This window comes from Onthophagus taurus, chromosome 5 (assembly GCF_036711975.1).
Source record: "Onthophagus taurus isolate NC chromosome 5, IU_Otau_3.0, whole genome shotgun sequence".
Lineage (NCBI taxonomy): Eukaryota > Metazoa > Arthropoda > Insecta > Coleoptera > Scarabaeidae > Onthophagus > Onthophagus taurus.
In genome coordinates this window covers 10,884,223-10,902,887 of record NC_091970.1, presented here as the reverse complement: position 1 = coordinate 10,902,887, position 18,665 = coordinate 10,884,223, and the positions used below count along the sequence as shown (strand labels likewise).

The 18,665-nt window shown below is 30.4% G+C and overlaps 1 protein-coding gene and 1 long non-coding RNA gene across 4 annotated transcripts; one reads left to right on the top strand and one right to left on the bottom strand.

The window, feature by feature from the left end:
* Positions 1-901: 901 nt before the first annotated feature.
* LOC111423068 (FU domain-containing protein T48) lies at positions 902-17,317 on the bottom strand. 2 transcript variants are annotated; one of them, XM_071195826.1, is made up of 2 exons: positions 17,111-17,317; positions 902-2,037 (listed from the first exon to the last, which is right to left on the bottom strand). In XM_071195826.1, the coding sequence occupies exons 1-2, from the start codon at positions 17,196-17,198 to the stop codon at positions 1,010-1,012; spliced, it is 1,116 nt and encodes a 371-aa protein (XP_071051927.1). In that variant the 5' UTR covers positions 17,199-17,317; the 3' UTR covers positions 902-1,009. The 2 variants fall into 2 exon arrangements, with proteins under 2 accessions (XP_071051927.1, XP_071051928.1); XM_071195827.1 differs by lacking the exon at positions 17,111-17,317 and adding an exon at positions 15,636-16,112.
* Positions 16,332-17,324, top strand: LOC111423071 (uncharacterized). 2 transcript variants are annotated; one of them, XR_002707408.2, is made up of 3 exons: positions 16,332-16,437; positions 16,518-17,019; positions 17,290-17,324. It is a non-coding gene; the product is annotated as an uncharacterized lncRNA (long non-coding RNA). The 2 variants fall into 2 exon arrangements; XR_011640335.1 differs by having other exon boundaries at positions 16,496-17,019.
* The last annotated feature ends 1,341 nt before the right edge of the window (positions 17,325-18,665 follow it).

Below are 18,665 nucleotides of genomic sequence, written 5' to 3'. Positions count from 1 at the left end.
TAAAAAATAAAGGAATAATCACATCTTCAGGTTTAAATATCTACTTTAATTTTTAAATATTCTTCATCTACACGAAAAATCGACTTATTTTGCTTATTAACTTTCCGAGTTATTCCGATTTTAACTCTTTTTATAAAATTCAAGATGGCCGAAAACAAATGATTCGTAAATATTACGTTAGATAATCAAAAAACGTGTTAAATGAGCCCAAATTTGACATATCTAGGTGGTAGAACACCCGAGATATCTTTATTTTTATAAATTCAAGATGGCCGAAAACAAAACACTAATAAATAATGACAAATATTACTTTAAAAGTGAATTTTGTGATAAATATAGGGTGTGATACATCAAATTGGGTTAAAATTTTCTGATCTTTACGAAAATCTTATTATTTTTGACGTTTCTTATAAAATAAAAGGAATGATCACATCTTAAGGTTTAAATATCTACTTTAATTTTTAAATATTCTTCATTTACACGAAAAATCGACTTATTTTGCTTATTAACTTTCCGAGTTATTCCGATTTTAACACTTTTTATAAAATTCAAGATGGCCGAAAACAAATGATTCGTAAATATTTTGTTGGGTAATTAAAAAACGTGTGAAATGAGCCCAAACTTGACATATCTAGGTGGTAGAACACCCGAGATATCTTTATTTTTATAAATTCAAGATGGCCGAAAACAAAACACTAATAAGTAATGACAAATATGACTTTAAAAGTGAATTTTGTGATAAAGATACTGTGTGATACATCAAATTGGGTTAAAATTTTCCGATCTTTACGAAAATGTAGGTTATTTTAACCTAAAAAATTGTTTATTTAATGATGTTTAGAGAAAACACAATATTTGCGTTAAAAAATAGATTTGTAGAAAAAAAGAAAACACATTTTTAGATATAAATAATATATTTACAAAAAGGTACAAAAAAATCTTGTAATATTAACTAATAAATCTAATGACTAGTTTTTTCTTAAAAACGGGTACATTAATTAATTTATTGTCACAATTCGGTTGTGATTTCATCTTGGGGCCGAAACCCTAGCTGGCAAAAATCGTCGTCGAAATAATACGGATTATTTAAATATTCTTTACTATTTTTCCATTGAGCCGGGTTAAACTGCGAATTTTGTATAATATTGTACTCGAATTTCCATTGCGGATTCAAAAAATTCGTCCCATCAAAACTTTTTTTACCATTATTCGAAGTTAAATTATTTAAACTTAAATTATTTAAACTCAAATTCGAACCTGGCGCCCTCTCCGGTTTAAAAGTAGACATATTGGTACTTCCCCTCGCAACGTAATCGTTATTTTCATTACTACTTGTTAAAACAGATGGCGCTTCTTGCAAAAAATTAATTAATTGCGCAACTTGGGGTTGATTTGAAATATCACTCATTCTTTTATAACGTTTTAAAGCTTGTTCAGCCCAAGTTAATAAATGTTCCCAATCATCAGGGATCGCGATTTTTTGTATTGGCCGATTTAGAAGCAACAAAATTTTGGCTAAATCTCTTAAAACGGGGCGATAAACCGCGGTTGCCGATAAATCGCCCATTGAATTAATCGAATCTTGTTTAATCGTCTCTCTTAATTGTTTTCGAGTGTCATTTAGCATTTGTAAGTAAGTTTTGGTGTAAGGTCTTAATAATTCGAGTTGTTTTAAAAAATCTTTCCGCTCCGGGGTTGATGTTGAGTCATCAACGTCGGAGTTTGTTTCACTTTGTTGTTCTTTCATGATTTTTTTTCTTTGGTATTGTAAATAAAGAATTCCCGAACCGATTATAAAAAAACATATAAAAGATCCGCAGAATATCCCTGCTAAAATCGTTAAAGCGTAATTCGATATTAAATTCTCGACAGGCACGCATATTCTTCCCATTAAATCCAATTTTGTACTCCATTCTTCTTTGTATCCGAACGGGCAGGTTGATACGCATTTCCTACTCGGGTACAGTATTAGATCCGGACATTTCATGCAACCATTTAAATTGCATTTTAAGCAGGACGGATCAGAACTAGAGCATCCTGTAACAAAAAAATAAATAAATAAAACATAACATAAATAAAAATTCGAATCGAGATGTTTTAATTATGATTGAGTCAGTTTTGGCCTTGAAATTTATTCAATTAAACAACTAATTAAGTCACAGAAATGTTTTGAGATGAGTTAAAACTTTAAAGTAGAAACAAAGATAATTTTTGTTTTTATTTTTAGACGAAAGTCACAAACTTTCTAATTATTATATTTTTCTCGATATTTATGCATCTGGGAGTAAAAGAGCAAGAGAGCAATAATCCTAGCAATAAAATTTGCTACAACTTTCATTCCAAAAATTTTTTTGTAACATGCTCCGTTTCCCAAAAATTACCATTAACTAATAAAACAACGAAAATCATCAAATTTTCCAATTTTCATATTTTTCTCGATATCTATGCATCTGGGAGCAAAAGAGCAAGAGAGCAATATTGCTAGCATTCAAATTTGCAACAACTTTCGTTCCAAAAAATTTTTTGTAACATGCTCCGTTTCCCAAAAATTACCATTAACTAATAAAACAACGAAAATCATCAAATATTCCAATTTTCATATTTTTCTCGATATCTATGCATCTGGTAACAAAAGAGCAAGAGAGCAATATTGGTAGCAATAAAATTTGCTACAACTTTCGTTCCAAACATTTTTTTGTAATATGCTCCGTTTCCCGAATATTACCATTAACTAGTAATACAACGAAAATTATCAAATTTTCCAATTTTTATATTTTTCTCGATATCTATGCATCTGGGAGCAAAAGAGCAAGAGAGCAATATTGCTAGCAATAAAATTTGCTACACCTTTCGTTCCAAAAGTTTTTTTGTAATATGTTCCATTTCCCGATTGTTACCATTATCAACTAGTAAGACAATGGAAATTATAATATTTTCCAATTTTCATATTTTTCTCGATATCTATGCATCTGGGAACAACAGAGCAAGAGAGCAATATTGGTAGCAATAAAATTTGCTACAACTTTCGTTCCAAACATTTTTTTGTAATATGCTCCGTTTCCCGAATATTACCATTAACTAGTAATACAACGAAAATTATCAAATTTTCCAATTTTCATATTTTTCTCGATATCTATGCATCTGGGAGCAAAAGAGCAAGAGAGCAATATTGCTAGCAATAAAATTTGCTACAACTTTCGTTCCAAAAATTTTTTTGTAACATGCTCCGTTTCCCAGAAATTACCATTAACTAATAAAACAACGAAAATCATAATATTTTCCAATTTTCATATTTTTCTCGATATCTATGCATCTGGGAGCAAAAGAGCAAGAGAGCAATATTGCTAGCAATAAAATTTGCTACAACTTTCGTTCCAAAAAATCTTTTGTAACATGCTCCGTTTCCCAAAAATTACCATTAACTAATAAAACAACGAAAATCATAATATTTTCCAATTTTCATATTTTTCTCGATATCTATGCATCTGGGAGCAAAAGAGCAAGAGAGCAATATTGCTAGCAATAAAATTTGCTACAACTTTCGTTCCAAACATTTTTTTGTAACATGCTCCGTTTCCCAAAAATTACCATTAACTAATAAAACAACGAAAATCATATTTTCCAATTTTCATATTTTTCTCGATATCTATGCATCTGGGAGCAAAAGAGCAAGAGAGCAATATTGCTAGCAATAAAATTTGCTACAACTTTCGTTCCAAACATTTTTTTGTAACATGCTCCGTTTCCCAAAAATTACCATTAACTAATAAAACAACGAAAATCATAATATTTTCCAATTTTCATATTTTTCTCGATATCTATGCATCTGGGAGCAAAAGAGCAAGAGAGCAATATTGCTAGCAATAAAATTTGCTACACCTTTCGTTCCAAAAGTTTTTTTGTAATATGTTCCATTTCCCGATTGTTACCATTATCAACTAGTAAGACAATGGAAATTATAATATTTTCCAATTTTCATATTTTTCTCGATATCTATGCATCTGGGAACAACAGAGCAAGAGAGCAATATTGGTAGCAATAAAATTTGCTACAACTTTCGTTCCAAACATTTTTTTGTAATATGCTCCGTTTCCCGAATATTACCATTAACTAGTAATACAACGAAAATTATCAAATTTTCCAATTTTCATATTTTTCTCGATATCTATGCATCTGGGAGCAAAAGAGCAAGAGAGCAATATTGCTAGCAATAAAATTTGCTACAACTTTCGTTCCAAAAATTTTTTTGTAACATGCTCCGTTTCCCAGAAATTACCATTAACTAATAAAACAACGAAAATCATAATATTTTCCAATTTTCATATTTTTCTCGATATCTATGCATCTGGGAGCAAAAGAGCAAGAGAGCAATATTGCTAGCAATAAAATTTGCTACAACTTTCGTTCCAAACATTTTTTTGTAACATGCTCCGTTTCCCAAAAATTACCATTAACTAATAAAACAACGAAAATCATAATATTTTCCAATTTTCATATTTTTCTCGATATCTATGCATCTGGGAGCAAAAGAGCAAGAGAGCAATATTGCTAGCAATAAAATTTGCTACAACTTTCGTTCCAAACATTTTTTTGTAACATGCTCCGTTTCCCAAAAATTACCATTAACTAATAAAACAACGAAAATCATAATATTTTCCAATTTTCATATTTTTCTCGATATCTATGCATCTGGGAACAAAAGAGCAGGAGAGCAATATTGCTAGCAATAAAATTTGCTACAACTTTCGTTCCAAACATTTTTTTGTAACATGTTCCGTTTCCCTAAAATTACCATTAACTAATAAAACAACGAAAATCATAATATTTTCCAATTTTCATATTTTTCTCGATATCCATGCATCTGGGAGCAAAAGAGCAAGAGAGCAATATTGTTAGCAATAAAATTTGCTACAACTTTCGTTTCAAACATTTTTTTGTAATATACTTCATTTCCCGAATATTACTATTGACAACTAGTAATACAACGAAAATCATCAAATTTTCCAATTTTCATCTTTTTCTCAATATCTATGCATCTGGGAGCAAAAGAGCAAGAGAGCAATATTGCTAGCAATAAAATTTGCTACAACTTTCGTTCCAAACATTTTTTTGTAATATGCTCCGTTTCCCGAATATTACCATTAACTAATAAAACAACGAAAATCATAATATTTTCCAATTTTCATATTTTTCTCGATATCTATGCATCTGGGAGCAAAAGAGCAAGAGAGCAATATTGCTAGCAATAAAATTTGCTACAACTTTCGTTCCAAACATTTTTTTGTAATATGCTCCGTTTCCCGAATATTACCATTAACTAATAAAACAACGAAAATCATAATATTTTCCAATTTTCATATTTTTCTCGATATCCATGCATCTGGGAGCAAAAGAGTAAGAGAGCAATATTGCTAGCAATAAAATTTGCTACAACTTTCGTTCCAAACATTTTTTTGTAATATGCTCCGTTTCCCGAATATTACCATTAACTAATAAAACAACGAAAATCATAATATTTTCCAATTTTCATATTTTTCTCGATATCCATGCATCTGGGAGCAAAAGAGCAAGAGAGCAATATTGCTAGCAATAAAACTTGCTACAACTTTCGTTCCAAACATTTTTTTGTAATATGCTCCGTTTCCCGAATATTACCATTAACTAATAAAACAACGAAAATCATAATATTTTCCAATTTTCATATTTTTCTCGATATCTATGCATCTGGGAGCAAAAGAGCAAGAGAGCAATATTGCTAGCAATAAAATTTGCTACAACTTTCGTTCCAAACATTTTTTTGTAATATGCTCCGTTTCCCGAATATTACCATTAACTAATAAAACAACGAAAATCATAATATTTTCCAATTTTCATATTTTTCTCGATATCTATGCATCTGGGAGCAAAAGAGCAAGAGAGCAATATTGCTAGCAATAAAATTTGCTACAACTTTCGTTCCAAACATTTTTTTGTAATATGCTCCGTTTCCCGAATATTACCATTAACTAATAAAACAACGAAAATCATAATATTTTCCAATTTTCATATTTTTCTCGATATCCATGCATCTGGGAGCAAAAGAGCAAGAGAGCAATATTGCTAGCAATAAAATTTGCTACAACTTTCGTTCCAAAAATTTTTTTGTAACATGCTCCGTTTCCCAGAAATTACCATTAACTAATAAAACAACGAAAATCATAATATTTTCCAATTTTCATATTTTTCTCGATATCTATGCATCTGGGAGCAAAAGAGCAAGAGAGCAATATTGCTAGCAATAAAATTTGCTACAACTTTCGTTCCAAACATTTTTTTGTAACATGCTCCGTTTCCCAAAAATTACCATTAACTAATAAAACAACGAAAATCATAATATTTTCCAATTTTCATATTTTTCTCGATATCTATGCATCTGGGAACAAAAGAGCAGGAGAGCAATATTGCTAGCAATAAAATTTGCTACAACTTTCGTTCCAAACATTTTTTTGTAACATGTTCCGTTTCCCTAAAATTACCATTAACTAATAAAACAACGAAAATCATAATATTTTCCAATTTTCATATTTTTCTCGATATCCATGCATCTGGGAGCAAAAGAGCAAGAGAGCAATATTGTTAGCAATAAAATTTGCTACAACTTTCGTTTCAAACATTTTTTTGTAATATACTTCATTTCCCGAATATTACTATTGACAACTAGTAATACAACGAAAATCATCAAATTTTCCAATTTTCATCTTTTTCTCGATATCTATGCATCTGGGAGCAAAAGAGCAAGAGAGCAATATTGCTAGCAATAAAATTTGCTACAACTTTCGTTCCAAACATTTTTTTGTAACATGCTCCGTTTCCCAAAAATTGCCATTAACTAATAAAACAACGAAAATCATATTTTCCAATTTTTATATTTTTCTCGATATCTATGCATCTGAGAGCAAAAGAGCAAGAGAGCAATATTGCTAGCAATAAAATTTGCTATAACTTTCGCTTCAAAAATTTTTTTGTAACATGCTCCGTTTCCCAAAAATTACCATTAACTAATAAAACAACGAAAATCATCAAATTTTCATATTTTTCTCGATATCTATGCATCTGGGAACAAAAGAGCAAGAGAGCAATATTGGTAGCAATAACATTTGTTACAACTTTCGTTCCAAACATTTTTTTGTAATATGCTCCGTTTCCCGAATATTACCATTAACAACTAGTAATACAACGAAAATCATCAAATTTTCCAATTTTCATATTTTTCTCGATATCTATGCATCTGGGAACAAAAGAGCAAGAGAGCAATATTAGTAGCAATAAAATTTGCTACAACTTTCGTTCCAAAAAATTTTTTGTAACATGCTCCGTTTCCCGAGTATTACCATCTATTACCGACTGCCGAACGGGCAGGTTAACCCTTTCTCGACTCCTGGTACACATATATTATGTACCACTAAGTTTTATGTAATTCCTATATCTCCCAAAAAAGAAATCGTCGCGAAAGGGTTAAAACGGATTTCCTACTCGGGTACAATATCAGATCCGGACATTTCATGCAACCATTTAAATAGCATTTTAAGCAGGACGGATCAGAACTAGAACAACATCCTGTAATAAAAAATAAATAAATAAAACAAAACGTAAATAAAGATTCGAACCGAGATGTTTTAATTATTTGGCTGAGTCATTTTCGGCCTTGAAATTTATTCAATTTTATTCAATTACCCGACTAATTAAGTCACAGAAAAGTTTTGAGATGAGTTAAAACTCTAAAATAGAAACAAAGATAATTTTTGTTTTTATTTTTAGACCTTAAGTAACAAAAAGCCGGGATTAAGTGGTGGGATGCGGGTGAAATGCGATAAAGCAAGCATAAGGGTGATTATAAAGGCCGGAAGTAACCGAAATGATCTCGTTATTCTTAGAACAGGAAACGAGATTAATTGTTTAGTTAGTCTAGGTTAGTAGAGAATATACAAATACATAGTAATAAAAGTAGGCGAAGAAATTGATGGAAATTGCAACGCTTTTAATAAATTAATCGACGATTTCTACAACAACTCGGTAAATTGGATGAAATGAAATGATTCAACTTTCTTTCTGTTTCCAATTTAAAACGATATCTTATCGAAATTAAAATAAAAAGAATAATTCCAAGAATTCTTATTGTTATTTTTATTATTGAGCGATAAATTTCCAGTTAAAACAATTAATAAATAAAACTGTATTCGATTCACCGTATTCGTATTCACAAACGTTTCGAGTAAATAGAAAATAAAGTTGTTGGGTTGGGAAATATGCGCGCCATATGTTGAGGAAGAAACAAAGTTGTAAAGGAAATAAACAGGGACCGAACGGAAGGTTTAAAATTGATTTAGAAACAACACGCTTTAAGAATTGGGGAAAGCAAAAAGGACTTCGTTCCGGATTTTAAAACGGAATGAATGAATATCTGTTGCTCAACGAACCGTATTGCGCGAAACACTTTCTAAGCAAGACGTTTTAAAACGACGTGGGCGTCATTTTTTGTTGTTTCAAATATGAAACGTAGCAACTCTAAAAAGAGGATGTTTTAATTAATAATTGGTGATATTTCCATAAAGATCCTTCAAGGAATTAATTTTATAGCGAATTTTGAAAATTATCGAAGAAAATTGCAACATCGAAGATTTTATCAAAATTTTTCTCAAAAACTAAAAGTTATTTTTCAAAACGGGTTGGTTCATTGAAAAGAGGACACTTTTATTAACACTTTGGGAAATTTTCATTCTCATATTCCAAGAAATCGATTTTATACGAATTTTTAAAACTTAATCGGCGAAAATTGCAAAATTCGAAAATCAAAAATTTATTTCTCAAGAACTAAAAGTGATTTTTCAAAACGGCTTTTTGCATTAAAAAGAGGATACTTTAATTAATAATTGGTGATATTTCCATAAAGATCCTTCAAGGAATTAATTTTATAGCGAATTTTGAAAATTATCCATGAAAATTGCAACATCGAAGATTTTTTCAAAATTTTTCTCAAAAACTAAAAGTTATTTTTCAAAACGTATTGGTTCATTGGAAAGAGGACACTTTTATTAACACTTTGGGAAGTTTTCAAACTCACATTCCAAAAAATCGATTTTATACGAATTTTTAAAACTTAATCGGTGAAAATTGCAAAATTCGAAAATCAAAAATTTATTTCTCAAGAACTAAAAGTGATTTTTCAAAACGGCTTGCTGCATTAAAAAGAAGATACTTTAATTAATAATTGGTGATATTTCCATAGAGATCCTTCAAGGAATTAATTTTATAGCGAATTTTGAAAATTATCGATGAAAATTGCAACATCGAAAATTTTATGAAAATTTTTCTCGAAAACTAAAAGTTATTTTTCAAAACGGGTTGGTTCATTGGAAAGAGGACAGTTTTATTAACACTTTGGGAAGTTTTCAAACTCACATTCCAAAAAATCGATTTTATACGAATTTTTAAAACTTAATCGGTGAAAATTGCAAAATTCGAAAATCAAAAATTTATTTCTCAAGAACTAAAAGTGATTTTTCAAAACGGCTTTTTGCATTAAAAAGAAGACACTTTAATTAATAATTGGCGATATTTCCATAAAGATCCTTCAAGAAATTAATTTTATAGCGAATTTTGAAAATTATCGATGAAAATTGCAACATCGAAAGATTGTTCAAAATTTTTCTCAAAAACTAAATGTTATTTTTCAAAACGGGTTGGTTCATTGGAAAGAGGACACTTTTATTAACACTTTGGGAAATTTTCATACTCGCATTCCAAGAAATCGATTTTATACGAATTTTTAAAACTTAATCGGTGAAAATTGCAAAATTCGAAAATCAAAAATTTATTTCTCAAGAACTAAAAGTTATTTTTCAAAATGGCTTTTTGCATTAAAAAGGGGATACTTTAATTAATAATTGGTGATATTTCCATAAAGATCCTTCAAGAAATTAATTTTATAGCGAATTTTGAAAATTATCGAAGAAAATTGCAACATCGAAGATTTTATCAAAATTTTTCTCAAAAACTAAAAGTTATTTTTCAAAACGGGTTGGTTCACTAGAAAGAGGCCACTTTTATTAACACTTTGGGAAATTTTCATACTCACATTCCAAGAAATCGATTTTATACGAATTTTTAAAACTTAATCGGTGAAAATTACAAAATTCGAAAATCAAAAATTTATTTCTCAAGAACTAAAAGTTATTTTTCAAAATGGCTTTTTGCATTAAAAAGGGGATACTTTAATTAATAATTGGTGATATTTCCATAAAGATCCTTCAAGAAATTAAATTTATAGCGAATTTTGAAAATTATCTACAAAAATTGCAACATCGAAAATTTTATCAAAATTTTTCTCAAAAACTAAAAGTTATTTTTCAAAACGGGTTGGTTCATTGGAAAGAGGACTCTTTTATTAACACTTTGGGAAATTTTCATACTCACATTCCAAGAAATCGATTTTATACGAATTTTTAAAACTTAATCGGCGAAAATTGTAAAATTCGAAAATCAAAAATTTATTTCTCAAGAACTAAAAGTGATTTTTCAAAACGGCATTTTGCATTAAAAAGAGGATACTTTAATTAATAATTGGTGATATTTCCATAAAGATCCTTCAAGGAATTAATGTTATAGCGAATTTTCAAATTATCGATGAAAATTGCAACATCGAAAATTTTATGAAAATTTTTCTCGAAAACTAAAAGTTATTTTTCAAAACGGGTTGGTTCATTGGAAAGAGGACACTTTTATTAACACTTTGGGAAATTTTCATACTCGCATTCCAAGAAATCGATTTTATACGAATTTTTAAAACTTAATCGGCGAAAAGTGCAAAATTCGAAAATCAAAAATTTATTTCTCAAGAACTAAAAGTGATTTTTCAAAACGGCTTTTTGCATTAAAAAGAGGATACTTTAATTAATAATTGGTGATATTTCCAAAAGGATCCTTCAAGAAATGAATTTTATAGCGAATTTTGAAAATTATCGATGAAAATTGCAACATCGAAAATTTTACCAAAATTTTTCTCAAAAACTGAAAGTTTTTTTTCAAAACGCGTTGGTTCATTGGAAAGAGGACACTTTTATTAACACTTTGGGAAATTTTCATACTCACATTCCAAGAAATCGATTTTATACGAATTTTTAAAACTTAATCGGTGAAAATTACAAAATTCGAAAATCAAAAATTTATTTCTCAAGAACTAAAAGTTATTTTTCAAAATGGCTTTTTGCATTAAAAATGGGATACTTTAATTAATAATTGGTGATATTTCCATAAAGATCCTTCAAGGAATTAATTTTATAGCGAATTTTGAAAATTATCGATGAAAATTGCAACATCGAAAGTTTTTTCAAAATTTTTCTCAAAAACTAAATGTTATTTTTCAAAACGGGTTGGTTCATTGGAAAGAGGACACTTTTATTAACACTTTGGAAAATTTTCATACTCACATTCCAAGAAATCGATTTTATACGAATTTTTAAAACTTAATCGGCGAAAATTGCAAAATTCGAAAATCAAAAATTTATTTCTCAAGAACTAAAAGTGATTTTTCAAAACGGCTTTTTGCATTAAAAAGAGGATACTTTAATTAATAATTGGTGATATTTCTACAAGAATTAATCTGAATTTATCGATAATTTTTTTGTAATTTTAATTGACGTAATACAGAAAGTCAAAGAAAAGAAGAGAAATCTACAAATGAAAAAAGAAGAAGATATATATAAAAGTATACATATAAAAGCTACATAAACAGGATTAACGGAGCTAAAAAGTAGTCAGAGACGCAAAGAATGGAGTATAAGAAGATTTCGGCAAAGCTTAAAGGCAACACAAACATAAGAAAAAGATTAGGACGACAGTTAAACATTTAAGAGGAAAATATGGCAAAAGAACATGATGTATAAAGGATAAGAATTGAATTATTACGAAGATAAGATTTAAGGTAAGAAAAGTTGGTCCAGAGGGAGCAAATACAATACAAAAATCTCTGAAGATGATCTCTGAAGACCGCAGGCGACCTCGGCTTAAGTTGAAAATGAAAGGTATAACATTACCTGATTAAGCCAAAATTAGCGAACATACAAGGACTGCCTCGGTCGCAAACGACCTCAGCTCAACTTAAAAAGAAAATTGTATGATATTGCCTATTAAATCAATATTGGTGAACATAAATGGTTGTACAAATTTAGAACTAGTTCTGTTTCCACCTAAAGACGGAGCAGATACAGATATAGATAATGTATCAAGTGATGAAGAAAATGAAGATTCCGTTAGAACAATTGGTAAAGGTGTTCTAAGATGCCCCATGGAAATTTTTAGTACAAATCATGACAATGAGAAGGAAGAAGTGCCACTGCACAAGAAATGACATTTGATGGTGATGACGATATGATCAAGAAATTAGGAATAATATAAAAACGAGAAAATGGGAAACAAAAAACTTCGTCAGGAAATTAGATAAAGTTAAAATTTCTGCAACACTAGCACCTAATTTTGTACAGAAAATAAAGGGTGAAAATCTAGAGGCTATCGATACTTTTAGATTATTATTATATATTTAATCCTGGCAACAAACTTTACAAAATTCAGCCACTACAGGATCACTTAAACAATTAATCACAGAAAATGTTTCAACCCCTAGGTAATTCATTTTCTGTAGATGAAGGAATGGAACCTACTATGGGCATCATAGCATGGAGCAATTTATAAAAGGAAAACCTGTAAGATATGGTTTTAAATTTTGGTGTCTAACCACTTCTGAAGATTATCTACTAAAATTTAATCCGGATTGTGGAGCTAGTGATAAAATTACTTAAAAGGAAAGACTTTGGGCTCTATACCAAAAGCTCTGCTTAACAAAGCACTGTATATTTGGACAATTTCTTCAACTGGCTGATATTGCAGCATACATTTTAATCATACAACATAAATTGAATTTGCACAATAAAGTCAGATAGAATAGAAACAGAAAAAAAAGGTTCACTGAAGGATTTGAAGAAAGAGACTAGAGGATCAACACATAGTTAACGAATATAGCCAATGAAATATCACTAATACGTTGGAATGATAATAATGTAGTGACCTTGGTAACAAATATTTTGGATTTTGATTTATGTTTTTCAAAGGGGACGTTATAAGCGATGCCGATGGTCGAAAAAAGATACAGAACTTTTGCAACAAAACGAGGAAACAAGCGCAGAAAAGTAGCCACACAGAACGAGTGGAAGGGGGGAAATCGTATAGTTGTGTTACAAAAGTTCCGTGCCCTACTGATAAGTCTGTAGAACCAAGGAACGAGGTCTACAGAATCAGAGTAAGATCTATAAAATGGTATTGGCCATACATACGACTTTGTCTAAATGGCTCTATAGTAAATATGTGGTTACTATACTGATTCGCAAATCCTAGAACAAAGCTACTCGACTTTATAAGACCAATAGTACTAGCAACTCCAACAGTTCCACATCATGTAGCTGGTCCGAAGCCTAAATCTTCTAAAGTTGTTCTTAACTAAAAAAAACATACTTTGAAATAAAATAACCGATCCTTTTTGTAATAATCCTTTATTTTGACTCTAATTAAGTAATATTCCGAAAAAAAGACAAGTTAAAACAAAAAAAAATAGTTGGGCGTCAATGGGTTAAGCCAAAATTACCAACCATACAACGACTGCCTCGGCCGGAAGCGACCTCGGCTAACTTAAAAAGGAAATTGTATGATATCGCCTGTTAAATTAATATTGTTGAACATGTACTGACTGCCTCGGCTGCAAGCGATCTCGGCTTAAGTTGGAAATAAAAATGTATAACATTGCCTGATTAAGCTAAAATTAGTAAACATACAAAGACTGCCTCGGCCGCAAGTGACCTCGGCTCAACTTAAAAAGGAAATTGTATCATATCGCCTGTTAAACTAATATTGTTGAACATATAGTGATTGCCTCGGCCGCACGCGACCTCGGCTTATGTTTGAAATGAAAATGTACGACATTGCCTGATTAAGCCAAAATTAGTAAATATGTATGCAAGAACTGCCTCGGCCGCAAGCGACCTCGGCTCAACGTAAAAGGGAAATTGTATGACATCGCCTGTTAAACCAATATTATTGAACATATAGAGACTGCCTCGGCCGCAAGCGACCTCGGCTTAAGTTGGAAATAAAAATATACAACATTACCTGATTAAACCAAAATTAGTAAATATGTATGCAAGAGCTGCCTCGGCCGCAAGCCACCTCGGCTCAACGTAAAAAGGAAATTGTATGACATCGCCTGTTAAACTAATATTGTTGAACATATACTGACTGCCTCGGCCGCAAGCGACCTCGGCTTAAGTTGGAAATGAAAATGTGTAACATCGCCTGATTAAGCCAAAATTAGCAAACATATAAAGACTGTCTCGGCCGCAAGCGACCTCGGTTCAACTTAATAAAAAGAAAATTGTATGATATCGCCTGTTAAACCAATATTATTGAACATATAGAGACTGCCCCGGCCGCAAGCGACCTCGGCTTAGGTTGAAAATGAGAATGTATCACATTGCCTGATTAAGCCAAAATTAGTAAATATGTATGCAAGAACTGCCTCGGCCGCAAGCGACCTCGGCTCAACTTAAAAAGAAAATTGTATGACATACTGACTGCCTCGGCCGCAAGCGACCTCGGCTTAAGTTGGAAATGAAAGTGTGTGACATTGCCTGATTAAGGCAAAACTAGCAAACATACAAAGACTGCCTCGGCCGCAAGCGATCCGACTCAACTTAAAAAGGAAACTGTATGATATCACCTATTAAACTAATATAGGTGAACATATACTAACTGCCTCGGCCGCAAGCGACCTCGGCTTAAGTTGGAAATGAAAATTTATGACATGGCCTGATTAAGCCAAAATTAGTAAACATACAAAGACTGCCTCGGCCTCGGCTTATGTTGGAAATGAAGATATTGTAAAGTAATATAAATTAAATTGGAATTCGAATACAAATAACAAAAGCACAAAAATCCCTCTTATTTCCCTTGCAGGAAGAACACGGAAAACCCCTCAATCCATCTTTGGGGGAGGCTTCCTTGAATAACGTCACAAAAGCAAGAAGGAACTTGAGCAGGAAGATCTGCCTCGGCACAAAAAATGTGACAAAAAAGCTCACAAGCTATGCTTCCTGGGCTTTTCAAAAACTAAACACATCTCATGACTCCTGCCTTGTGTTGAGCTGCTTGTATCCTGTCAGCGACACAATCATTGTAAACAAGTATAAATTAGCAAATCTATCTTGGCTAGTGACTTGCACAGAAGAAGGAGTGCGATAGAGGATCATCACATACATCACAATATTACAGCTTCTAAGATATACATAGGTGAAATTGTAGATGCTTTAACTAATTAACCCATTTGCATCAAACGAAATGATAAAGTGGCCCATATTAGACATAATCGTTCTACCAGCATATAAAGAGAATGACAGGCAAGATGAAAACTACAGAAATTCAAGTATCCAAGTATCAATCTATAAATCAGATTCATCGTCATAAATTCTCCAAGGTATTAGTTTACAAACTAATTTATATGTACAGTGTTTCCCAAAAGTAAAATGTCTTCTGAATTACTTGATTACTATACTTACCATTCTAACTAAACAGCTTTGGTGCAATCTCGAAGTCTATCAGTATTGATAATTGGAATATGTCTATATTGTTTTCCCAAAGTTTTTCTGAATATTTAGTGAGTTGTTGATCGTCCAGCCTTGAACCTGGCCTAATATTCTCATTGCCAAAGATTCCAATTTGTCTTTAACGATGTTTATGAATGCTTTGTTGGTCGTGCTAAGTAGTGGTGTCTCTCTATATTTGTCACATAGTAATTTATCTACTTTTTTGTGTATTGGGCATATCATACTTGTTTTCTATTCCTTGTTATCAACATCTTGCTTATCTTCTTTGTTCCTGAGATATATCTTATTTATATTACCCATATTGGGCATCTCCTCACTATTACCGAATATAATTTCACGTTTCGGGCTGATATTTACAGCAAATTTAGGTTTTTGCGTATCTTTACATTAAATTAATCTCAATTTATGAATTATTTCTTGTAATTTATAAAATTGACGTTTAAGAGTTGTCAAAATTAAATTTTATTGCCAACTTAAATTTAGGTAGTTATTTTTTTAAATATTTATAATTTCATTTTTAAATTTAAATGTTTATTCTTTTATAAACATTATAAATGTAAAAATGATTATTTAACAATGAATACGATTAAAAATAGATAAAATTATTTAATTTTATTAAATTTCATAACCTAAAAATAAAATCATTTCAAACACGTCAATTTGACATTTAAATGTCAAGTTTTTTAGATTGTGGTTATATTTTTTATTTATAACTAATTTTTAATTAAAAATCTTTGTCTGCATCAATTAACAGGTAAATTTTAAACAAATTTTTAATATAATTATCGTTTTTAACCGGTTTTTTATTTCAGATTAATTTTTTTTTATTTTTAGGTTATAATTGTTTGTGAAACGTTTTTGCTGGGTTATAAAGAAGAATTACGTAATAAAACGCGCGCTAGTTGACACCGTTGATGACCCGGGCAAACACAGCGGTAGTAACCGGCATGAAACAAAACGGTCTTTTCTTGGGAGAGGAATAAAACGATCTTTACAGGTGCACGAACCTGCCACACCGTGCTTAGGTACCTTCCTCTACTTAAAAAAAGGTTTAAACCCGACCGCACAAGAAAGAAGAAAGAACCAAGTTAGAAAATGACTCATTCTTAACTTTAGAGAATGGGTTCTAACGTGAGATCTCAAAGAATCGCCTCACCGAGCAAAAATGATCCATATTTTGCGTTCCAAGAATAAATTTCAAATCAACCGTGAGAAAATAACTAAACTTTTTTGTTGTTGTTTGATGAAATAGAAGAATTTGAATATAAAAAGTTTGTGGTTATTATAATAGATGTTAAAGTGGCGTTTAATGGGTCAGCTTCTTCAAGAAATCTGGGTTAGTCAAACGATGTTAAGTTTAATATTTAAATAACCGTAAAAAAATTGTTGGAAACAATTTTCGAAAAATTCTTTTAAATTTTTATTACCTGGATCATTTCTCCCTAAGCTTTTACAAAAGCACCAATCAAAAACAACCATTAGAAACGTAAATAACATCAAAGTTTTCCCGCACATTTTCGTTCCAAAAAACCAAACATTTCAAAATAGATTAACTCACAAATTAACTTAAAAATTGTGTCTTTATTTATTTATTTTTCTTTATCAGGACGTCTTCTCAAAGCTACGCCGGTTCGTTTAAAACTGACTCAGCACCGAACAACACCGCCGACGAAGAAAAGAGGAGGTAAAGGAGAAGGAGGAGGAGGTAGTAGGAAAAGATGTTAGGTTGCGGCACAATACAAAAGAAATTTTTATGGTTTTAAAAGCGAACAAGTGGAACTACCGCGTGATCATAACAAAAATATATTACTTTGAACCAAAAAAGAAAAATAAATTTATCGGAAAAAATTAAACAAGAAATCAATCATAACTCAACGTCTAAAATAGCAATAAAACCCGATAAAAAATTATAAATAATATTTTTTAATATAGGCAACCCAATCAACACAGTCTCAAATAATCAGAAATTGTCAATTAGACATGATCGTCAGGCAAGAGATGGCGCTAGTTTAAAGTTATTAAATTTATTATTTAATTCTTTGTGTTAAATCCATATAACTAACCCATTTGGATTATAAGCTCAGATATTTGTGGAATAACTAACATTAAATTTACTTTTATTTTTGAAAATAACCTAATTCAACTTCATTCCTTTTAGACAGCTTTTCTTCATAAATTTTTATTATTAACACAGCAATTTGTTTATCAAATCATAAAATATCATCTCTTATCTTCAATTTGTGATATAAATCGTTTCTTAACTCCCAAAAATAAAGCGAAGACGATTTTTTTTAATTTTGACGTTTTCGAACATAACCTAATTCAACTTAATTCCTTTTAAAGAGCTTTTCTCCACAAATTTTTATTATTAACACTGCAATTTTTTTATCAAATCATAAAATAACATCTCTTATCTTCAATTTGTGATATAAATCGTTTCTTAACTCCCAAAAATAAAGCAAAGACGATTTTTTTTAATTTTGACGTTTTCGAACATAACCTAATTCAACTTAATTCCTTTTAAAGAGCTTTTCTCCACAAATTTTTATTATTAACACTGCAATTTTTTTATCAAATCATAAAATAACATCTTTTACCTTCAATTTGTGATATAAATCGTTTCTTAACTCCCAAAAATAAAGCGAAGACGATTATTTTTAATTTTGACGTTTTCGAACATAACCTAATTCAACTTAATTCCTTTTAAAGAGCTTTTCTCCACAAATTTTTATTATTAACACTGTAATTTTTTCATCAAATCATAAAATATCATCTTTCATCTTCAATTTGTGATATAAATCGTTTCTTAACTCCCAAAAATAAAGCGAAGACGATTTTTTTTAATTTTGACGTTTTCGAACAACCTAATTTAACTTAATTCCTTTTAAGCAGCTTTTCTCTACAAATTTTTATTATTAACACTGCAATTTTTTTATCAAATCATAAAATATCATCTTTTATCTTCAATTTATGATATAAATC

Bases quoted from the DNA above. Each gene is read 5' to 3' on its own strand.
- LOC111423068 (XM_071195826.1), bottom strand. From the start codon at position 17,198: ATGTGCGGGAAAACTTTGATGTTATTTACGTTTCTAATGGTTGTTTTT. The intron at 2,038-17,110 runs GTAATAAAAATT...TTTTTGTTACAG, and splicing joins CTTAGGGAGAAATGATCCAG to GATGCTCTAGTTCTGATCCG.